The 24,311-nt window shown below is 39.9% G+C and overlaps 2 protein-coding genes across 15 annotated transcripts in view; one reads left to right on the top strand and one right to left on the bottom strand.

The window, feature by feature from the left end:
- The window catches only part of KLHL13 (kelch like family member 13), a 424,794-nt gene that overhangs the window by 214,720 nt on the left and 185,763 nt on the right, over positions 1-24,311 (top strand). For 11 of the 14 annotated variants that reach the window (XM_077989496.1, XM_015128070.3, XM_077989504.1 and 8 more), the window contains exon 1: positions 15,551-15,843. The exons of 1 other annotated variant lie outside the window; for it this stretch is intronic. The gene's annotated coding sequence lies outside the window, so the exon portion shown is untranslated. Of the gene's footprint in view, positions 1-1,195; positions 1,345-15,008; positions 15,072-15,550; positions 15,844-24,311 lie in introns of those variants that run through there. 2 more of the 14 variants (XM_077989505.1, XM_077989502.1) reach the window with 2 other exon arrangements.
- On the bottom strand, positions 15,584-23,604 carry LOC144338795 (uncharacterized). Its single transcript, XM_077989508.1, has 2 exons — positions 23,389-23,604; positions 15,584-20,175 (listed from the first exon to the last, which is right to left on the bottom strand). Exon 2 carries the CDS (start codon positions 16,044-16,046, stop codon positions 15,654-15,656), a length of 393 nt encoding a protein of 130 aa, XP_077845634.1. The 5' UTR covers positions 16,047-20,175; positions 23,389-23,604; the 3' UTR covers positions 15,584-15,653.

Genomic DNA, 24,311 nt, shown 5'->3' with positions numbered 1-24,311 from the left:
TTCTAAACAGCTAAACTGTTGTAAATTCTAGCCTTTAGGAACATCCATGTAGTGTTGTTCGGAGTTGGGTAAATAGCTGCTGTTGGTAAGTTGAAACAGCACCAATTCATGGGGGAAGGGGAGCATTTGGGCTCCAGTCAAGTAAAAGTTGGACTTCAGGGCAGGGATTGAACCTCAAATTGAGGAACTGGAGTGAAAAAATCAAGAATCCAGTCCAGGTATGGTGGCTCATACCTGTAATCCCAGTGCTTTGGGAGGCCAAGGCAGGAGGAATGCTTGAGGCTGGGAGTTCAAGACCAGTGTAGGCAACGTAGCAAGACCCCCCCTCTCTCAAAAAAAACAAAAACAAAAACAAACAAACAAACAAACACAAAAACAAAAAAAAGGCCAGATGTGTTGGTGCATGCTTTTAGTCCCAGTTACTTTAGAAGCTGAGGTGGGGGGATCGCTTGAGCCCAGGAGTTCAAGGCGAGGCTGCAGTGAGCCATGGTCATGCCACTGCACTCCAGCCTGGAGATAGAGCAAGTCGAGATAGAGCAAGTCCTTGACTTTAAAAAGAAAATAATAAAGAGTCCAAAGTTCAAAGCAGTATGCTCAGGCTTCACTTCAGGTCTTCCAGCTTGTTGCTCTTCTCAAGCTTGACCACTAATCTCCCAGGTCTGAAGCATAGGGTGGCTGAATCTACCATTTATTGGGTTGTTTGCCTTTGTTTGGATTCCTCAAAAACTAGCAGGACTGGGCTACAGGTGGAAAGACATTAGTGCATGAAGCCCCATGGGGCCTCTATCTATAAAAATTATATGTATGTACCACTTTCCAGGAACATCTCTATTGCTCAAGAAATATTTGTTGGTGATTGGTTGTACTGATAGTTAATTTTATGTGTCAGCTTTGCTAGGCCTTGGCACCCAGATATTTAGTTAAACATTATTCTAGATGTTGCTGTGTAGGTATTTTTAAAAATGAGATTAACATTTAAATCAGTAGATTTTGAGTAAAGTAGATTATCTTCCACAATGTGAGTGGACCTCATCCAATCCGTAGACCTGAAGTGAAACCTGAATATACTCACTCCAAGTTTTCCTTCTAACCCCGACTTGGTTTGCTCAGTCTAAAGAAGTAGCCTCTTGCTGTGGGTTCTTGATTTTCACTCCAGTTCCTCAATTTGAGGTTCAATTCTTGCCTTGAACTCCAGCTTACATGACCTGACCTGCAGACCTTAATAAAGCAAAGACTCACTACCAGCCCCCCAAGACGGAGGGACTCTGTCAACAGACTGCCTTCCACTGGAGCTTCAACAGCAACCCTTTCTTGGGTCTCCAGCCTTCCGTCCTTCACAATCAGGTGAGCCGATTCCTTAAAATAAGTTTCTCTCTCTCTCTCTCTCTCTCTGTGTGTATGTATATATATTTCTCCTATTGGTTGTATTTCTCTGGAGAACCCTGACTAATACAGTTGTGTAATACCAAGTTTACCTGAATTCCACTCCACTGAAAGGCATCACTTGCTTATGTTGTGTTCCATCCAAACTATTCCATTAATAGTATCTCTACCTCCCCACAATCTGGTTCTATAAGGATAATAGAAGAAAGTAACAGAGCTGGGAAACTTCATATGAAGTACATTTTAAAAAATCTACTTTAAAAATCTGCTTGCTTTTGATATCAAAATTTGACCATATTTCTCCTTGCAATTCTATCAAAAAAGGAAAAAAAAAATACCTTGAGCATACTCACACAAATGGGTGGAAAAGTATTCACTTGAGAATGAGATGCTGAACCCTCAAGGATATTTAAAGACATTGTGGACATATTTGAACTGATTCAGTTGTGAAAGTTCTTTCACACGACCCAGAGGGGAATACAAGGATACAATTAATGTGAGTGGTGATATCTCGTGATTAACCAAACCTTTCTTCTGGCATTGTGTGCAGCATGATGTGATGTAGTTGCTTTGCGTTATGATTTCTATCAGGACGTACATTATTTAGTTTGCTAGCCCAATACAGATTAATGTTAAAATTCCTGTGTGGTCTCTGTTTTAAAATGTTTTTGTGTCCATCATATCACAAATGTAGTTAAAAGCTTGAGAAATGAATTAGTATGAGGTAACCTAAAATATGAGCTACTCTACTGTGAATTTAGGTCAGATACTCTCTTAGTAACTAAACTGCTAAATATTGAAACTCCTTCTTCCCTGAAGGCATTTAAATCTTAGTTTTGGTTGGACATCTTCCTGGTGGCTGAAAGCTAATGACTATGGACATTCCTAAAGCTATTTCCCCAAGTTTCCTGTATTTTTATTTTCTTTAACTTCTCATTTACTCTTTCCAGTTGTTTGTATTTGATCAGTTGTTTTCTAAATGTTCACTTTCCTTTAACATGTTCAGTAGAAAATTTGGATTTCTTGATTAGAGAATATTGCATTTATAAAAATTGTTTTATTACATATGAAATTAAAGTTGTCCATTAAAACCTAATTTTGGTTTCACCATAGTATATTGATAATGTTCTTATATGGAATACATTTATAGCCATCACCTAGAATCATGCTTGAGAAGAGACTTAACAAATACTTCCTTAGTTACTTAATAAAACCCAATAGCAAACATACTATGCAGAAATTGTTCTCTTTTAACAAATGCCATCATATCTTCCCTATTTTGCTCCATTCACTACTTTAAAAACCATAAAAATATAGTTTTGCTGATTTAGCTCTCAAATAAAAAATATAAATTCTGAAAGAATACATGAGAAATAAATAATGATAGTTATGTAGGAGGGTCATCCTAGGCGGGTAGGTCAGAAAAGTTTAACTAGATAACTAGTTAGTTAACTAGATAACTGATTTTTATTTCGCTGATTTTTTTTTCCACTATGAAACTGATTAACTGATTTTTTTTTTCACTATGAAAATGCTTTAATGGTGGTGTCTGTACAGCATGGGATGTGGACAGGGAAAACAGCAAGTGCGCACACAGCGGGGCAGGCTGGGAGTGAATAAAGAGTGCACACCTTTCCATGAAAAAGGAAAAAAAAAATTAAAAGAACTAATGGTCTATATACTGGCTCCCAAGGACAAGGAAACAAAGGGAGTGGTGTTTGGTGATAAAGCTTTCTAAACAGCTAAACTGTTGTAAATTCTAGCCTTTAGGAACATCCATGTAGTGTTGTTTGGAGTTGGGTAAACAGTTGCTGTTGGTAAGTTGAAACAGCACCAATTCTAGTTAGTTAGTTAACTAGTTACTTAACAGCACCAATTCTAGAATTGGTGCTTTCCCTGGTGACTGGAGGCTCTAGGCCACCTCCTCCTCGGCCTCCTCCTCGAACTCGTCCTCCTCCTCGAACTCGTCCTCCTCCTCAACAGTACCAGCACCTGGTACTGCTGGTATTCGGACATCAGGTCGTTCACGTTGCTCTCGGCCTCGGTGAACTCCATCTCGTCCATGCCCTCGCCCGTGTATCAGTGCAGGAAGGCCTTGCGCCAGAACATGGCGGCGAACTGCTCCGAGATGCACTCGAACAGCTCCTGGATGGCCATGCTGTTGCAGATAAAGGTGGCAGACACTTTTAGCCCCCGGGGCGGGATGTCACAGGCAGCATTGTTTTCTTAAAACATTGATAATAAACTCAACTCATAACTGGTCAATTCTGTACACAAATGAAAAATAGTGATAAGTATAACTATTGTTGTACTCAGACTTAAGCTTTTAGCATCACTTAGTCATTTAAAATACTAAGAGCATATCATTGCCTTGCTCCAAAGTTTCTTTTTATTTTTTTCTTTTCTTTTCTTTTTTTTTTTTTTTTGAGATGGAGTCTTTGCTCTTTTGTCCAGGCTGGAATACAGTTGTGCAAACTTCACTCGCTGCAGCCTCCACCTCCTGGGTTCAAGCGATTCTGCTGTCTCAGCCTCCTGAGTAGCTGGGATTACAGGTGAGCGCCACCACGCCTGGCTAATTTTTGTGTTTTTAGTAGAGACTGGGTTTCACCATGTTGGCCAGGCTGGTCTTGAACTCCTGGCCTCAGGTGATCTGCCTGCCTCGGCCTCTCAAAGTACTGGGACTACAGGTGTGAAACACCACACCCGACGTTTTTATGGTTTCTTATTGCAATTAGAATAATATCAAAATCTTCTGATATGGTCCACAGACCCTAAATGATTTTGTTTTGATTGACCTTTATGACATCATGTTCTACCACTCTGCCATGATTTACCATTCTTCAGCTATAATGGCTGTTTTTTATTTTTTCAATGCACTGAATTAATTCCCACCTCAAGGCTTTTCACTTACCATTCCTTCTCTGGAATGATTTTCCCTCGGATCTTTGCTGGCATGACTTCCTTTCAACATTCAGAGCTCGGTATAAATTTTACTTCTTAAAAGCAGTTTTTCCTGACTATCCCTTCAGAATTAGTTTCTCCCATCCCAGATCACTCACTACGTATACTGCTCACTTACTATAAAACATTTCCTTGTTTTATTTTGTATGACACATATCATTACCTGGAATTATCATGTTATGGTATTTCTTGATTATTATCTTACCTTACTAGAATATAAGCTTTTCAAACTCATAATTTTGTCTCTTCTGCACCATCTCAAATACATAGTTGGTACTCAATAAATATTTGCAGAATTAACTAACTAAATGCCTGGCATATTGAGTCTTGATCCAGAGACCTTCACTTGTAAGATGAAGAGGTTGGATCGTCTTTAAGGTTCTTTCCAACTCAAAAATTTAATACTTTTTATTCATATAATTTTTAAAAATTAATTTATTTTTTAAAATTAAAATCTATCTATTAAATATCTATCTATCTACCTATCTATCCATCCATCAATCTGGAGATAGGGTCTCACTCATTTGCCCAGACTGCAGTGAAAATGATCAAATGATCCTCCTACCTCAGCCTCCCAGGTAGCTGGGAATACAGGTGCACACCACCATGCCAGGCTATTTTTGTTTTTTATTTTTAGTATAGACTAGGTCTTGCTCTGTTGCCCGGGCTGGATTTGAACACCTGGGCTCAAGCAATCCTCCCACCTCCGCCTCCTGAGTAGCTAGGATTGCAGGCAGGTGCCACCACTCCTGGCATAACTCGGTTTTTGTTTTTATTTTTGAGACAGGGTCTTGCGCTATTGCCCAGGCTGGAGTGTAGTGGTGCTATCTCGGCTCACTGCCTCCAAGGTTCAAATTATTCCCTGCCTTAGCCTCCTGAGCGCCTGGGACTACAGGCGCCTGGTACCATGCCTGGCTAAATTTTGTAATTTTAGTAGAGATGGGGTTTCACCATGTCAGCCAAGCTGGTCTCAAACTCCTGGCCTCCAGTGATCCACCCACCTAAGCCTCCCAAAATGCTGGGATTAGAGGTGCGAGCCACTGTTCCCAGACTCAGTTTTTAAATGTTAAGTTTGAACATGGAAGAAAGAACTGTCAATAACAAGGAATGTGGGGATAAATTGATATTCTGTGTATAACTTTCCTGTTGTAAAGAGAATCTTCCATAGTAATTTTCAAATACATAGAGTGTAGGTAGAGATTAGGAAGAAGAATGATGATGAAACTTAAAATGAAAAAAAATAGATGTTCTTTTTGGCCATGTTTGTACCCAAGTATCTCAAGTAAAAGTAATATAATTTATTTATTTTTCCTGTTTCACTGAGAAGGCCAGAGCAAGGTGGAAGGTGAGGGAAAGCCCTCCCCTGAGTGACAACAATATACTAACATTTTCATAAAAATGTTGTAGCATAGGCTCTGGAGATGCCCTGCCCAGGATTGAAGCCCATCCCTGTCTCTTAATACTCGTGAAACCTTAAGGAAGTTATGTAACTTCCTGTGCTTCAGATCTCATCTCTGTGAAGTGGGAACATTAACGGCATCTACCTCACTGGATTGTTTCAAGGACTGAATGAGATAATGTTTTTAAAGGGTTGAGTACAGTATCTGCCATATCATAGCACTCAATAAATAATAAACTCAACTCATTCTCATTATTAAGAATAATCAAGGAAATATCAGTGGATGTCAAACCCAAGAACGACAAGTACTGATTGGTAAGCAGGTTGGGGTGAGGAGTGAGATGGGAGGCCTAGAAGAGTTCAGGGCTTTTCTGACACTCAAATGAGGCTACACTTCTAATTAGCATAGTGTTGACGTTGAGCAAGATGAGTGTGGATACTTAAAGAGCAGCCTCTGGCTGGATATAATTTATAATGTAAGGAAACAGTTGTAAAAAAACCAATTTTACTAAAAGTGCCAATAAATTACAAATGCCATTGAAATGTAATTTCCTGTATCTTGGATGTATGAATGTGGGATTTATACCAAAATTCCGTATTTAGGCAGCTAAGGTACACAGGGCCTGAATAAAAAAGAGTTGTATAGTTAAAATCATTCATGTTGAGTAGACACATCACATTCTGAAACTTTTTAATCCCTGAAATGAAGTGGTTATTAGGAAGTTTCAAGAATAATCTAATCAGAATGCAGTATAGCTTCATTAATGTGTACTTCACTAGTTGAGAATCCGAGAATATTTAGACAGAAACTGAGAGTTTGCCCTATCTGTGGAAAAATAAAAGCATTGCCAAGAACATCAGTATTATAGACAAGATTGTATCAGGAGAGTATAAAGAACTTAGAAGAATAAATACCGTTGATGTCCTCTTTTAGGTACAGTTGGTAAGCTAATATAGTTAGTCCATCACACAACATAATTCTTTAGTGAGTTGAGTTAACAAATTAAATCGACAGTATTTATTTGTGCAGTCCCAATGTAACAGGCTTTACTTCAGACACTGGGATTCAGTAACAGAACAAGACAGACCTAGTCTTCATGGGGCTTACATTCTAGCAAGAAGATAAATAATGGTTTACATTAACAGGATGACATTATGATTTGAAGAGTACAGGGTGCTTTGGGAATATTACAGAAATACTCATTCTAGTCTAAGGTATCAGGAAAGGTCTTCTGGAGAAAAGCACCAAGCTGAGACTTAAAGACTTGTGGAAGTTGTCTAGGCGAATAGGGCTGGGGAATAGTGTCCTTACAGGAAACAATATATGAGAAGACTTGGATACCTTACTTGGCTGATTATCTTTCTGATTAATATAGCCGGTCTATTAAGGGTTTCTATGAACTCTTAGCCAATCTAATTTGCATTTCTCTAAATACTTGAAAGTAATGTAATTTTTTTTTTCCTTAAAAACTGTCTGTGGTTCCAAGTCTTCACAAATGTAGACAAAATATTGTTTTCTTTTAAAAATGTGTTCAGTTCTGGGCTGGGTGTGGTGGCTCATGCTTGTAATCCCAGCACTTTGGGAGGCTGAGGCAGGTGGATCACGAGGTCAGGAGATCGAGACCATCCTGGCTAAGGCAGTGAAACCCCGTCTCTACTAAAAATACAAAAAATTAGCCGGGCGTGGTGGTGGGCGCCTGTAGTCCCAGCCACTCGGGAGGCTGAGGCAGGAGAATGGCGTGAACTGGTAGGTGGAGCTTGCAGTGAGCCGAGATTGCGCCACTGCACTCTAGCCTGGGCGACAGAGCGAGACTCCATCTCAAAAAAAAAAAAAAAAAGTGTTCAGTTCTAAACTTGATATACTCAGTAAGCAGCTCTTGCTGCCTATCTCTCTTCCGAGTGGTCAGTAGTATAACTGCTGGGGTTTCATGTGCAATGCAAACCCTTTATAATTTTCATTTTTTTTTCTATAGAACGTTTGGTATAATATGATGCCACTGTAGTTTGTGAGTGGTATTTAACAAATTCTCTAATGTATGGACAATAAAATGGCATTTTCTCTAGTCGGGAGGCGGGGGAGGGAGGCTCGCTTGAGTCCAGAAGTTCGAGGTTACAATGATTTATTTATTTATTTATTTATTTATTTATTTATTTATTTATTTATTTTTGAGACAGAGTTTCACTCTGTTGCCCAGGCTGGAGTGCAGTGGCGCGATCTTGGCTCACTGCAACCTCCACCTCCCAGGTTCAAGCAATTCTCCTGCCTCAGCCTCTTGAGTAGCTGGGATTATAGGCACGCACCACCACACCTGGCTAATTCTTGTGTTGTTAGTAGAGAAGGGGTTTCACCATGTTGGCCAGACTGGTCTCAAACTCCTGACCTCAAGTGATCCACCCGCCTCGGCCTCCCAAAGTGCTGGGATGAGTGTGCCCAGCCTACAGTGAGTTCTTATTATGCCACAGCACTCCAGCCTGGGTGACAGAGGGAGACCTTTTCTCTAAAAATAATAAAATAGCCCCCTGAACTCCAACATCATCCATGTCATTTTCTGTGTTCATAGGGTGTTGTGTGAGGGGAGCAATGATCCCTCTTGTATTAGGTGGCATCCTAAATTTCTTGCTACTTACAACAGTGTAGTTACTTATAGTGAGAATGATATGTCCTTTCTTCAATTTGATTAAAAGCTAGTCTTTCCCATTGTTCTCTGTTTAATGGTCCTAACTTCAGAGCATGGGTGGAAAACTATGTGGTAGGGTGAAAACAGAAGATAGGAGGCTTCCCTTCTCTTAAATTTCTGGATGCCCCGTTATGCATTCTACTAATTATGGTAGAATTTGAGTTTACAATGAGAATCATGAAATACATTTTTTATAGCAAGAGGAGGCCTCAGGAGGTCTTTTGGTGAGACCTTAGAAATTGTGGTTGCCTACTTGATGTCTCTAGCTTTTACCGTATATCTCCATTACAAATGCTAGGTGATTTTGTTAGAACTCTTTTGGTTGCAAATAACAAAAGCCTTCTTGGAGCTAACTGAAACCTCAATACTGACTTGAAGTCATGACCACTATGTCCTCAAGTTATTATTATTATTATTATTATTATTATTATTATTATTGTGACAGAGTCTTGCTGTGTTGCTCAGGGTGGTTTCCAATTCCTAGCCTCAAGTGATCCTCCTACCTCAGCCTCCCTGCTAGCTGGGATTATAGGTGTGAGCTACCATGCCCGGCTTGTTTTCCCAAATTCTTAACAGCTATGCTAAGATTTTCTCCATCTAGTTTAGATTCAATCTAGGCCAGAGATTAGTTCATTGATCCAGAACTGGGTACCTGATACCAAAATGGCCAGTCAGAGATAACTCCAATGGAATATAGAGTTAGGTTTCAGAGATTTCAGCCTCAGTCTGTCTGGTCTGTTGAATAGAGGAGATAAAACCCAGGGATATGTGACCAACTGAGTCCTATCATGCAGCCGGGAAAGCATAAAATCCCCATCTGTGATAAAAGAGAATAATGAAATAGATTTCCTGGTACTGTGCAGAAAAGAGACAGAGATAGTCCTTCCAGCACTCTAGTCCCTGATTCCAAACCATTCCTGAGCCTTGCCTGTATTCCTGTCTTTGTATTCTTGTTCACAAAAAGGGAGTAAACTAGAGATACTGCAGTTTGTCAAGGCACATGACTAATTTTAACAGCTTTATTGAGGTATCACTGACATACAATAAACTGTGCATATTTAAAGTGTACAATTTGATAAATATTGACATGTTTTGTGAAAACATTACCATAAAAGCAATAAGGAATATACTTATCATCCCAAAAATTCCCTTGTACCCAATTGTCCTTTCTGCCCTCCCTCCAATCTCACCCCAAGGCAAACACTGATCTGCATTCTATCACTACAGATTCATTTTCATTTTATAGACTTTTATATAAATGAAATAATACACCGAATACTTTTTTGTGTGGCATCTTTCGCTTGGATATAGTTATTTTGAGATTCATCCATATTGTTATGCATATCATATTGTAGTACATTCATTCCTTTTTATGGCTGGGTAGTATTCCAGTTTATGGATGTACTAGTTTATCACTTCACTTGTTGATGGACTTTTGGGTTGTTTCTATTTTTAGCTAATAACTAATACATCTGCTATGAATATTAATGTACAAGTCTTTGTATGGACATATGCTTTCATTTTTCTTGGGTAAGTACCTAGGAGTGGAATGTCTGGATGATATGGGAGGTGTATGTTTAACTTTTTAAAAGACTGCCAAACTATTTTCCAAAATGAGTGTACCATTTTTCATTCACAGTAGCAGCATATGAGAGTTGTAGTTCCTTGCAGAAACTTATTACAATTATTCTTTTTAGTGCTAGGTATTCTAGTACATTGTAGTGTTATCTCATTGTGGCTTTGATTTGCATTTCCCTAATGACTAATGATGTTGAGAATCTTTTCATGTGCTTGTTTGTCATGCTTTTTTGATATATCTTCTTTAGTGGTGTCTGTTCAAATAGTTTACCTGTTTTTATTTTTAATTTGTTGTTCATCTTCTTGTTATTGAGATTTGAAGGTTCTTTATTCTGTATGCAAGTCTTTTAATATTAGATATGATTTTTGCATATTTTCTACCAGTCTGTAGTTTCTTTTTTCTTTCTGTCAACAGTGTCTTTTATAGAAGAGTTGTTTCTTTTCAATTTTGATAAAGTTCAACTTATTAATTTGTCTTTTTGTGGATCATGCTTTTGGTGTTACAGCTAAAAAATCTTGGCTTAACCCAAGGTCACAAAGGTTTTTGCCAAAGTTCTGGAAATTTTATAGCTCCAGATTTTACATTTAGGTCTTTGATGCATTTTGAGTTAATTTTTGTAGATGGTATTAGGTGTGGATCTTAGTTCACATGGATGTCCAGTTGTTCCAGCACCATTGTTGAAAAAAGCTATCCTTTCTCCACTGAATTGCCTTTAAATTTTTTAAATGGACAAAAAATACTTGTGTATATTTGTGGGATACAATGTGAGGTTTTGGTCTATGTATACATTATAGAAAGATTTAATCAAGATAAGTAACATATCCATCACCTCACCAACTCATCTTTTTTTTTTTTGTGGGAGGAGAGAATTTTAAAAATCTATTCTGGCAGTTTTGAAATATACACTATTAGCTGCGGTCACTATGCCATGCAATAGGTCACTAAAACTTATTCTCCAGTCTAACTGAAACTTTGGACCCTTTGATCAACATCTTCACTTTCCCCATGCTTCCTACTCCTTCCCCTGCCTCTGATAACCACTTTTCTACTTTCTGTTTCTATGAGATTGACTTTTTTAGATTCCACATATGAGTGAGATCATACAGTATTGTCTATGTCTGGCTTATTTCACTTAGCATAATTTCCTCCAATTCTTTCCACGTTGTCATGGATGCAAATGACAGAATTTCTTTTTTTAAGGTTGTATAGTATTTAATTGTGTATATATACTACATTTTCTTTATCCATTCATTCATCGATGGATTATTAGATTGCTTCCATGTTTTGACTACTAAACTACTATGAATAATGCTGAAATAAACACTGGAGTGCAGATATCTTTTTAACATACTGATTTCAATTCCTTTGAATATATACCCAGAGCGGGGAAAAGGATCTGAACAGACATTTCTCAAAAGAAGAGATACAAATCGCCAATAAATATATTTAAAAATGTTGAAAATCTCTAATCATCAAGGGAAATGCGAATTAAAACCACGGTGAAATATTACCTCACAGCTGTCAGAATGGCTATTATAGAAAGGATGAATAACAGGTATTGATGTGGATGTGGAGAATGTTGGTGGCAATGTAAATTGGTGTACTCACTATGGAAAGAAGTATTGTTTTTGAATATTTGTTGAAAATCACTTGCCCATATATGTTGTGGGTCTGCTTATGGACTCTATTCTGTTTCATTGATCAATACTACACTGTCTTGAATATTGTAGCTTTACAGTAAAAATTGAAATCAGGTAGTATTATCCCCCTAATGCTCTTTTTAAAAGTTGTTTTGGCTATTTTAGTCCATTTCCATATGAACTTTAGAATCAGCTTGTTGATTTCTACAGAAAAAGCCAGCTAGGACTTTGATCGGGGTTGTGCTGTAACTATAGATCAATTAGGAGTGAATTGACATCTTAATGATATCAATTCTTCTGCCCTATGAATACAGTATATCTCTACATTTATTCAAGCCTAAAGTTTTCAGGACAGGTCTTGCACCTCTTTAGTCAGATTTATCTCTAACTTCTAAAGCAAGACCCTTCTGTGTATGCTACCCAAAGCCCTGTGAGGGTTTTTTAAAAAATAGATTCCATTCAATAATAGGTTCCATTCAATAATTGATGAGATGAGTGTTTTGAAGAAACGCAAATTTACCAGAGAGACAAAATGTATCCTAAATAGTTTTCAATTTGTTATTTAATCAGAGTTAATGCAGTTGAAATCTTTTAGTTTCACATTAGGCACACAGCAAGCTTGCAAATGCTTTTAGACTGATTAGAGATCAGCTACCAGCTCTGTGCACTTTGGGGGTGTGCGTGTGTGTGTGTGTGTGTGTTTGTATGTATGTTATGTGTGTGCCCACATCTGCCTGTATGGTCTGTTAGTTAATTTTTATAATTGTATAATTAATTGGTGCTGTCAAATATTTGGGGCATGGTAGGCAGAATTCTAAGATGGTCCCAAGATTCTTGTCTCCTGTTATACATTCTCCACTTCGGTGTGGTTGAGACCTGTGAATATGCTGGGCTATCACTCTTGTGATTAGGTTATATTATGTGGCAAAGATGAAGAGATTTTGCAGATGTAATCAAGGCACACAGTTAATTTTTGAATTAATCAAAAGGGTGATAATCTTGGGAGGGCCTGACTTAATCTGGTAAAAGACCTTAAAAGAGGCACTAGACCCCTCCTGAGGAGAAAGAAGTTTTTCTGTTGGCCTTGGCTAAGCAGAACAACCATGTTGTCAACTGCTAATGGAGAGGGGCTGCCTCTAAAGCCAGTAAATGCTACGGGTCTTAATTCTGTAACTGCAAGGAACTGAATTTGGCCAACAATCTGAATGAGTTTGGAAGAAGATTCTGAGCTCCACATGAGGACACAGCCCAGCCAAAAGCTTGATTGCAGCCTTGTGAGACCCTGAGCAGTGCACCCAGCTAAACCATACCTGGACTCCTGACACATGGAAACAGATAATTAATGTGTGTGTTTTTAGCAACGAACAATAACGAAGTCAGCGTATACTCTAGCTGGCATTTGAAATGCTCCCCATTGTATTCATTTGCTAGACCTGCCATAACAAAGTGTAACCCCATGGACTGGGTAACTTAAACAACATAAATTTATTTCCTTGTAATTCTAGAAGATCGAGGTGTTGGTAGGTTTGGTTTCTTCTGAAGCCCCTCCTTGTCTTGCAAATGGCTGCCTTCTCACTGCATCCTCACATGGTCTTTCCTCTGTGTGCATATATGTCTAAGTCCTAAACTCTTCTTAAAAGGACAGCAGTCATATTGGATTCGGGCCCATCTTAGAGACATCACTTTAACTGAATTACCTCTTTAAAGACCATTTCTCCAAATACAACTTACTCTCCCATAGGTTATCTTATTTGAAATCCTAAACAATGCTGTGGGGCATATCAGACCAGTATTATTTTACTCCCCACTGGAAATTTGGGAAAACACTCTCAGAGCACTAACTTAATGTCACATAGCACATAAATTGTCTTCTGACTCCAAGTCTAGTGCTCTATCCAGTAGATTAAGTATTCAGATAAAGCACCTGAACCCAAACAAACAGCAATGGACTTCTATTGGATAAGTATATTTGTAATATCTTACTGCCAGTTCTTTTTTTTTCTTCTCCTTCTCCTTCTCCTTCTTCTTCTTCTTCTTTAACTGAGAATCTGTGCAAGCTACTGGTAGTTCAAATGCAGATCCTGTAGTTGCCCCCATCTCAACAACCTTGCTATGAGGGTTTTCTCTTTGTGTAGATAAGGCCTGCTTGGCCACACTGGATTGTCCCATTTTTACTGGCCTTTCTGTGGGAGAAACTTATTATAAACTAACCCCACTTGAACCTTTTAATGGCAGGATAAAGCAGTGACTCGAGTGTACACCAGCTCAGTTTGTACTTTTTTTATTTTAAACTTATGTGCCAGGTTTTTGATACATGCTAAAAGTGATTGCTTGAAATATATCACCTCAGTCAGATTGTAAACTTCTGTAAAAGGTGCTTTCTACCTAATAAGCATTTAGTGTGTAAGGTAGCTGTACAATAATTATTGAATAAGCATAGTGGAGAAGCCAATGGATGCATTCCTGTTAACAAAGGGGAATTGGGTTCAATACACTTGCAGGTAAAAGGTAATAATGCAAATTCTATGTATATTTGGAGTTCTTTGAATATTTGGTAAAGTCCAACAATGTGGTATTATCTTTAGTTCTAGCAAGTTTTTGAGTAGCTGATTATTCTCAAATTTACCTAAAACCTTCTACTAGAATTTCAGTGTATGTAAGTTGAAATACAAAGTCAGCAATGTTGAAGATCTCAGATCCCAGAGGGAGAAATCCTAGAAAACATAAAGATTCCACACTCACCGCATCACTTCCTTAAAAAAAAAACCAAAAAACAGCCAAAGAAAAAAATCACAACAGTGATTAAACTGGTTGCTAAGAGCAAACTCCCTTTATTTTCCCAAGGAGGAGTCTGGAATTATAAGTAGAAAGGCAAGGAAGGGCAAAGGAAGAGGTGTAAGAAGGTGGCCCCAGGCTGTAACCGTCAAGAAGGCAAAGAATGAATAGAAGACAAGCAAGGGGAAAAACAGGCTTGACGGGGGTTTTTGTTGGGGGCTAGGCTGATAGAACAGAATCAAGATTCTGACTTAGAAGAGCAGTCCCACCAGAGTTGGGAAGCAGGTCGCATAGTTAAGAGCCTGGGTGCCAGAATCACACCGCTTGGGATCCTGAGTCCCGCTCTGTCACTATTTACGTAACCTCTGGCAACTTGCTTAACCTATACACCTCAGTTTTGTCACTTGTAAAATGGAGACAATAGTGTGTAACTTACAGAGTAGCTGTGAATTAGGTAAGTTGAAGCTTCAGTGCTTGGTTCATAGCAGACGCTCAGTAAAATGTTAAACGGTTATTTGTAGTTTTTATCCTTCCTCTTTCTTAATGTTGTGTACTGCAGCAGGGAGGGGGAGGGATGAAGCGCTTATCCCACCAGAAGAGTGGTATTTGTGTGAGAGCCTGGGTCAGGCTTATTTTGAGACGTGGGCCCCACTGAGGTGAGGTGGCACCGCTTCCAGAGCACACCCTTTGCCGGGGCCCTGCCGTGACTATGAGGAGGCCGAGGCCACGGCTGGCAGAATGCACGGGTGGACCTCCTTGGAGTGGCTCACCCAGGGCGGCTGCACTGTTGTCCTTGGATACTTGACACTTTTCACTTTCTCTGCCTCCCGGCACTAGAAGCCATGTGGGCTCACACTCGACCCTCCCGGGTTCGGAGGCGTGAGGGCCACTTAGCGGTCATTCAGCTTCAGGGTCCAGCCCTGTCAAGCTTTGGCTACAGCCCGGGAGTTCCGTTGGGACCCCACACACTGTCCTAGCCACAGCTCCCCGCCACCCTGCCTCCCGCGCAGGCGCCGCCGGGGCCACCCCCGCCGCCATGTTTCCCCCGCCCGCGCGCTCCCTCCCCCCACTGCCCCCTCCCTCCCCAACTGGGTTCCCGCCCCCCCTCCCTCAGCAGTCCCCCCCACACCCTGGTGAGGTCAGGCGGAGGCTCTGCCGCTGCGGCCGCAGTAGCTCAGCTCCTATTCCCGGGAAGCCTGGAACGGGGAGTTTTGAAAATAACTGGAGCGGCATTCGGGTTAGGGTCCGTGCTCTCCGCTTGCGCCAGGACAGGGTGAAGTGGCCGGGACTAGCAGAGGGTGCGAAGGTGCGGGTGCTGGTGCCTCGCAGCAGGAGGGAGCCCCGGCTGCGCCGCGAGACTCCCTCTTTGGCCCTCGGAGCGCAGCACCCGGCGGACAAGCGGCGCGACGCCAGGACGCGGCGAGCAAGGTGAGGCAGGGTCCCGAAGTCACAGGGGCTCCATCAGCCGCTTCCCTGCCTCCGGACCTGGCGCTGCGCGGTGCGCGGCGAGGAGTTGCGATCTGTACCAGGGGCAGAGGAGTAGAGGAGCAGGGAACCAGCTTCGTTTTGCCCGCCGCCCCCTCTTTTTCTCCCGCGTGCTGGTGCGCGCCCTCATCCTTACACCTTCGCATCCCGTTCTCCCGGTCCTTCTGGCTCCGTCGGACGCCTGGGTTTTTCTAGGACCCCAGAAGCCGGCTTTCCTGTGCTTCTTTGTCATCTCTCCAAGATTTTCTTCTCTGGGCCTCGCTGTTGCTGCCCTGACGGTCTGGGGTCCCTCTGCCCGCCCCGGCCCCACTGTCTCTTGCCCTCTAACAGTTTCTGCTTTGTGCCTCCTAATCCATCTCTTCCTTCAGAAGCTTCTTACTTAGGAGGCTCCTCTCCTGGCTCCCAAGTCAGGAGCACACTCCTCTTCTTCCTCGAAGCTTTTAACTTCGCTCTGAATGTCTTCAGCTCTGAATATTTTGACTTTTTTTTTGTTTGCTTGTTTAATCACAGTTGACTAATGATTTTCGTGGAGGCTTATAGTCTAGGCTACAGTTTACTGAAAGTGATGAGATCATCCCTTCACTAAATAGCCTTAGTAAATATCAACTAGGGAACTTTAAAGTTTCTTTCTAGGTTTCATTAACTTAGCCCAAGAACAATAGTCACTTAAAATGTATGTATATATGTTTGTACGCAATTTTCGTACATGGTCCTAAATCTGATTATTCCCTGGCTGCTGAACAGGCCTGAGAGAGAGGATTGGTGGGGCTTGTGATGCCTGGCTCCATTTCTCTAATTGTAAACTGGGATGTTCATAGTTTTAATGTAGTCAGAGGACTTTAGTGGTTTGGGATAAAGTCGTTCAAGTTAGCATAGGCTGGCAACTAAGCACATTGAATGGAGACTAAGAAACGCTGGAATTTAAAACTGTCTCTGGAGAGCACCTGCTTTTTAAAAAATTTATTATTTTTTTGAAGCCACAGTTTCTTAACAGTAGATTTCATATTTGTATAAACCGTCTAAAAGCAGCGTATTTTAAAACCACGTAGTTACAAAAAAGACTACTCACTCTTAGGGATATCACTTTCTCCCCATGTAGTTGTGGTGTTAGCTCCCATACTGAGGTTCATTTGCTCACTTCCATACTGCAATTAGTGTGTGAAGAAAACTGAATGGAGAAGCACACAGTGGAGGCAAATACCAGTGAACAAGCACATGCTGACATATGCAGCTGTGTTTTTGGAAATAGGCTGTATCTAGTGTTCAAATTTAAAAACTGAGAAAAATGAAATAATTCAGCATTTATGACATCATTTTACATCTAAAAATATTAGCTCCCTTAACTGCAAGTTCTTATTAATAGCCTCATACTTAACGGTAAAAGAGTTGTTTGCCTGATGTGTGACCTAGTGTTGCCATTGACACAGTGTGCACTAATTGGCAGCAATCTCAGAAGAAACCAGGTTGTGAATGAAGATAATGGCTAAATTTCACTGTCCCGGTGGCACTTCTTATGGCAGTGAGATGAGAGTAGTTTCTGCTGCAGCATCAAATGATGTATTTAAAAAACAGATAAATAAGAGCTTCAATTATTAAAAAGCCCAAGGTTTTTAATTTGCCATTTTTATAAACACACTTCAAAAAGTGTCGTGTGATTATATAAGGCTTAGTTGATGTTCTGAAGAAAGTAGTTTTCACAAGAAAAGTAAAGCCTATTGCTTATCCATTTAGTTAGATAACTTGCAGATGATTTGTAGTTTCCCAATTGATTTGGTAAATTCCTGGGTTTACTTGAGGTTTATTAAAAAATGGAATGTAGTAGGGAAAGGGTACTTATTCTAATAGGCCCACCTTTCTAAATCTGTAATTTTCTTAGCAAACCATTCTCAAAAGACATAAAAACTTACAACTTTTTCAAGGAAAAGAGTTTATACTATTTTCTTACTTTTTTCTTTTCATGATTGTTATTGATACAAAATCTAAGCTAAGATTGCTAGTAATGTGATTGCATAGTAAGACTGTATTTGCCAGGAAAAGAATAAAGGTGGATGTGAATTAGCCATAAACATTTTGCTCTGAATCTTCAATATGACTCAATATGTGTTTGATAGTCCATCTGGTACACCTAGAGATTATCAGACTAGATATTTCTGTTATTACTAAATGTAACTGCACTTATTTATTGGATTATCTTCTTTCTCATTTTATTTACATTTCACATTCTCTTCATGTAATTTGACTTGCGGTAGTGAAATGAGACTGACCAATTTTCAAATTGTTTGATTTTTATTGATGTTTGGTAAGCCACTAAAACCTCTTGAAAATATTTTTTTCTTAAATCCACTGATTGAAACCGATGTATTTTTATTGCTATGAAATAATACAACAAATTTCCAGGAATTATTTCAGAAAATGTGGAAAGACTGTAGAGAAATGAATAGCCCTAGAGAAAATATCTCAAAATTATAAGAACGGCTTTCTCAAGTTACTGATATTCATAACAATCAGTTTTTTTTGTATCATTCATTCATTTACTAATTCATTTTACAAAATCTATTTGGTACTTGTGTGCCAAGGCCCTGTATTAGGCACAATGATAAACCTCATAAAGCATGATCTTTGCTCTTGTGGAGTATCACAGTGCTTATATTCTACCAGAGAATATAGACAATAAACAAGCAAACAAATGAAGAAGATCCTTATAGACTGTAGTAACAGCAATGACAATAAGTAGGGGAATATGATACAGATAACTAGGAAGGGCCTATTTTAGTGTCGGAAGTCAGGAAAGGCCTCTCAGAGAAGATGATTGAGCAGAGACCTGAAAGAGAAGAGAGAATAGGCCTACCTTGTCAGAATCTGGGAGAACATTCCCCAGATAACATTCTTGCAGAGAGAAGAGTAAGAGCCAAGGCCTTGAGGGGGGAAAAAGAGACTTGGCGTTTTTGAAGAGCAGAAAGCAAGTCAGCATGACTGGATCCTCGTGAGCTGATAGTGATTAAAGAAGATGTTACAGAGCCTAGAAGCAGCTCAATAACAGATAAATAGGACTTGGAGGTCCTGAGAAAGAATTTGGGTTTGATTCTTAGAACAATAGGAAGCCACTGAAGAGTCTTTCCTGGGGAAGGTCATTGGCTTAAAAAAATTATCCAAGGAAATTAAAAAAAAGTTTTGCAGAGGATAAATAGAATGTCTACTCACTCAGTCATTTATATTAATACCTGAGAATAAAAAAAAAACTGTATGATCAATATGCTAAATAATCATGTAATCCAGTTCCTCTACTCTGTTTTGGTAAGGGGATGGGGGAATGGGAACACTGAGGTGAGTATGTTAAAAGGCAGTTTACTTTCCACTGTCACATTGTGACTTGTGCTACAAGGTAAGTTGTCACCAACTTTATTAAAAATCAGATCATTGTTCAACTTAAGAATTTATTTTTCAAAGAATGATGTCTTATTTTCTCATGGAAATATGTTTCCTTTGGAAGGTTGGACATTTTATTTGTGTGTAAAGGAATAACCTAGGTTTTAGAAAGGGCCTTTGGAATTTTAAGAAGGGCTTATCATTTTCTTTTACCTGTTGCCTCTCCAACATTTTCAAATGGCCATACTTTTATTCCTTGAGAGATTAGGGCTACTGTGTTTCCTGAAGCTTCAATGAATTTATTGCCCTAAGCCCTTCCTTGAAAGCAATCCAGCTTTGAGGTCTAGTTGGTCCCAAATAGGAATGCAGATGATTATTGACATTCCACAGGAGTAAATCCTAATATTGTGGGGGAATAACATGCAAAATAACCTTGATCAGTGCCTGCAGGGTCAACTTCCTCCTTAACTGAGCCACTCAAGCAAGGATCCTCCATGATTTGATCCCAGCCTACTTTCCCATATGTCCTTATTATTCTCTTTCACAAATCTCTATTGGTTTAAACTGATTTTCCCCAGTTTGGAACTTTTGTGCTTAGCATTATTCCTGGCATAGAGTAGGTGCACAGTAGGTGCTTGTCAAATGGATGCCTTGTCTTTCTTTTTTGTCATTTGGAATCCCAGGTCCTATTACACTATTCCTCATTGAACTAGATCTCCCCATCTGAAGGTGAACAGCACTTGCCCTGTTGTGTCATAATTATGCTTATTTTGGTGCCTGGCCATCTCCCCACTTGCCTCTGGCTTCATGAAGGCCACCTAGACCTTATCTGGTTCGCTCACTGTTATATTCTGAGCACCCAGCACATGGTATGCACTTTATAAATAGTTATTGAATAATGAATAAATGCTGTCTTGTGATGTTTCTCCTATTAATTTTTTGATATACTTTTCATGTGTTTGTCTGGTGTTCTGAAGTGGTTTCTGAGAGAGGTTGTAGAGCATACTTGTTCAGAGTTCAAGCTCTGGAACTAGGCCACCTAGGTTTCAATTCCAGCTAGGAGACTTAATAGTTGTGGGACACTGGGTGAGTTAGTAAACCTCTCTGTACCTCAGTTATCTTATATGTAAAAAAGGGATAATAGAACTTGCCTCTTATGGTACTTGCTAAGATTACATGAATTAGCTAGGCCCACTTTTTCTTTTTCTTTCTTTCTTTCTTTCTTTTTTTTTTTTTTTTTGTTGAGACGGAGTCTGGCTCTGTTGCCCAGGCTGGAGTGCAGTGGCATGATCCCGGCTCACTGCAACCTCTGCCTCCCGGGTTCAAGTGATTCTCCTACCTCAGCCTCCCGGGTAGCTGGGACTGCAGGTGCGTGCCACCACACCAGGCTAATTTTTTGTATTTTTAGTAGAGACGGGGTTTCACCATGATAGTGATGATGATCTCGATCTCCTGACCTCATGATCCACCCGCCTCGGCCTCCCAAAGTGTTGAGATTACAGGCGTGAGCCACTGCTCCTGGCCTAACTTTTTATTTTTAGTAGAGACGGGTTTCACCGTGTTGGCGAGGCTGGTCTCAAACTCTTGACCTCAGGTGGTCCACCCATCTTGGGCTCCCAAAGTGCTGGGATTGCAGGCGTGAGCCACCTCCCCTGGCCTAGGCCCACAATTTGTTTGCAATTTTTAAATTTCAAAAGCTCTGAAAACTGATAAAAATGTTATTTGGTAACTTAGATGCCAAAACTCATGTGGTGGCAAAACCTGACTTAAACTGGCATAGGATATTTATAGTCTTTATTCTACTTAATGTTGATCTTTATTTTGTTTTGCTATAGAATTGCTAATATGTTTATGGGGTTGCACCATAGACCCTAATGGTGTATTACATAACATATGGTATATGAAGTTTATTTCCTGTCTAAAGCTTTGGACATTCCTAAATTCAGAAACACATCTGGCACCAAGATTTTAAAATGAGATTGTACACCTTGCAGTAAACTGCTTCAATCAGGGCCTTGCACATAGTATGTTGTTGCTGTGGGTGGTGATTAGGGAGGTAAATAAACTACTTTATCTTTCCACAATAGCTTGCTCATAATAGTTACCATGTAAATATGTACTGATTGACTCATGCAGTAACTCTGTGAATAGAGGACTCGCTGAATGGTCCTCATGTCATAGGGAAATAGATATGGCAGGGTCATGTAATTGAAATGAGCCAAGACTCGTCTGTTGGTACTCTCATCTGATACCATTCAGAGCACTTTACTTTTTGTTTTTCTGTTGTTATTTAAACCAAACTATGCTTCTTTAGCACAAGAGAGTCTTTTGTGGGGGCGAGGGTAAGAAATTCAGTTAAGAATTTATTTAATGTGATTAGACACTTATTTTTTTTTGTAGTTGTTGAACATTTGTTGAACTGCTAATGTGTATAGAAATCTGTATTAAAAGCAAGAGAAAGCCGGGCATGGTGGCTCACGCCTGTAATCCCAGCACTTTGGGAGGCCAAGGCGGGTGGATCATGAGATCAGGAGATCGAGACCATCCTGGCCAACATGCTGAAACCTTGTCTCTACTAAAAATACAAAAATGAGCTGGGTGTGGTGGCATGTGCCTGTAATCCCAGCTACTCGGGAGGCTGAGGCAGGAGAATCGCTTGAGCCAGGGAGTCAGAGGTTGCAGTGAGCCAAGATCGTGCCACTGCACTCCAGCCTGGTGACAGGGTGAGACTCAATTTCAACAACAACAACAACAACAAAAAAAAAAGCAAGAGAAAGGTAGAAAACAAATGAGACATGATTCCTGACCTTCCTTAGCCCCAGCGCCCTGCATGGTTACATGGGAACATGAGTGTGCGTTACAATTCTTTATTTTCCTCTGTAAACTTGACATCATTAAGATTAAAAACATGCAAAGGAAAACCCAAGAGTTAATTGAAAACTCTTCTTGGTGTCCATGATATGAACTGGGTTTTAATTATCTTAACACAACCCCCCATGGTATTATCTTTATATAACATCTTGACAGCATTTTCTTTTCTGACTAAACTAAAACAAAATGGATTTTCTTGTTCTTTACCAATATACAATTGGTATATTTTCTTAAGTTTTTGTTTTTGGTAGAGATATTTCACTATGCTGCCCAGGCTGGTCTTGAACCCCTGGCCTTAAGTGATCCTCATGCCGTGGCCTCCCAAAGTATTGGGATTACAGGCATGAGCCACCGTACCTGGCCTGTTTTTTTTTTTCTTTACTTTTGTGGGGTTGCTAGTAATTATATGTCTCAAAGGATTTTTTCTGCAATTTTCTTGCAGTTGAAAACTAGTCCTTGAAACCATCCTGCCAATTCATTCAACAAATACTTATTAAGTGCCTATTATATTCCAAGCATTGTGCTAGTCTAAACAAACAGAATCTCTATCTAGTGCTCTTTCCATTACTTTGGGTCCTTCAAAGTGGAGCACATGTACTGATTGAGCAGGGTGGTGACAAGGTAGTGCACCCAGGAGCCGCAAAATAAAGCAGCTTGTATTTTCTTGAAGCATCTGTTTTACACAGAGATTTAGGAGAACGTTAACTGGTAGCTATTTAAAAATCTTTAAGCAAATTCAGATACATGAATTTGCCTTAGAACACAATATTCATAGAAAATTTGAGGTAAACCCCAATATTTCAGAGAAAGTCTCTGCTTACAAGGACAGCTGTGGTAACCCTGAGATGACCCTTTGGAAAACACTGAGGTGGTGCTGTACTGCCCGAATCTGTTCTTTTAGTCAAACACCCAAACATTTTCATAGCCATAAATTCCCATGATGTCCTGTGGAAAAGTTAATGGATATTAATGTTTTTCTCTGTTGCGCAATTTCAAGGGTACATATTGGCTACCCTTGGTCTAATGGTCTAAATCTAAACATGTGTTGAGTTCTTACAGAGTTTTTAATGTTGGTGGGTAATGGCTAAGGGTGACTGAGAAGGACCTGCCTAGGGAATGATATCTTAAGATTAGAGGTTATTAGGCCAGACGCAGTGGCTCACTCCTGTTATCCCAACACTTTGGGATGCCTAGGCGGGAGCATTGCTTGAGCCCAGGAGTTCAAGACCATCCTGGTCAACAAAGCGAGACCCTGTCTCTATAAGAACAACAACAACAACAACAAATTAAAAAATTAGCTGGGCATGGAGGCACACACCTATAGTCTCAACTACTTGGGACGTTTAGGCAGGAGGATCCCTTGAGCCCAGGAGTTCAAGGTTGCAGTGGGCTATAATCACACCACTGCTCTTCAGTCTGGGTGATGGAGTGAGAACCTGTTTCAAAAAAAAAAAAAAAAAAAAAAAAGTTAGAGGTTATTAGAACACAAGGACCACGAACTTAAAGCAGCACAGTTCTTGGTGTCAAACCTTTGCCTTGTTCTGTGCACACTTGCCTGTCTCACTGATTTGAAGTTCACTTTTGCTAACTTTAAAGTTGCTTTCATTTACAACATAGGATACAAATTGCTTTGTTAATTGCTGGCCACTGAAATAGTTAATACTAGAAGAAAGTTGTCAAGGATTATGTGCTTTGAGGTTGATAAAAGGTTTCTACAGTTTGAGATGGTTTTGAAAATAGGCCAGCAGAGCATTGGAGGAATGCCTGTTACAACGTGATGGTTTAATTTGCTCCAGATGAGAAAGATGAAGAAGAAAAAGGCAGTGAAGAAAGGGGATGAAAGTAAATGGAGTAAGTCAAACACTAAATCTTTCAACTGATTTTCATTATTGCAGTTCCACTTTCATTGTTGTTGTTCCATGCCAGGCATAGTTCACAGGGCCTGACATTGTTATATTGTTGTGTTACTGCTCAAAGCTTGTAAGGACATGGGTATAGAGGATTGTGATTAATGGATGGTCTTTATAGTCTACGTGTGAAGTGCTTTTACAGTCTGTTCAGTAAAAGGAGATAAGAGTTTTGCTTGTAGCTTGTAGAGTTTTGTTTCTTGGTCCCACTTTTAAAAAATGGCGATACATTTCTAAAGATCATTTCAACAAAGTTTTCTGTTCCAC

The sequence above is a fragment of the Macaca mulatta genome, chromosome X (assembly GCF_049350105.2).
Source record: "Macaca mulatta isolate MMU2019108-1 chromosome X, T2T-MMU8v2.0, whole genome shotgun sequence".
Lineage (NCBI taxonomy): Eukaryota > Metazoa > Chordata > Mammalia > Primates > Cercopithecidae > Macaca > Macaca mulatta.
This window is presented reverse-complemented; position numbering and strand designations above follow the sequence as displayed.

Bases quoted from the DNA above. Each gene is read 5' to 3' on its own strand.
- LOC144338795 (XM_077989508.1), bottom strand. From the start codon at position 16,046: ATGCGAAGGTGTAAGGATGAGGGCGCGCACCAGCACGCGGGAGAAAAA.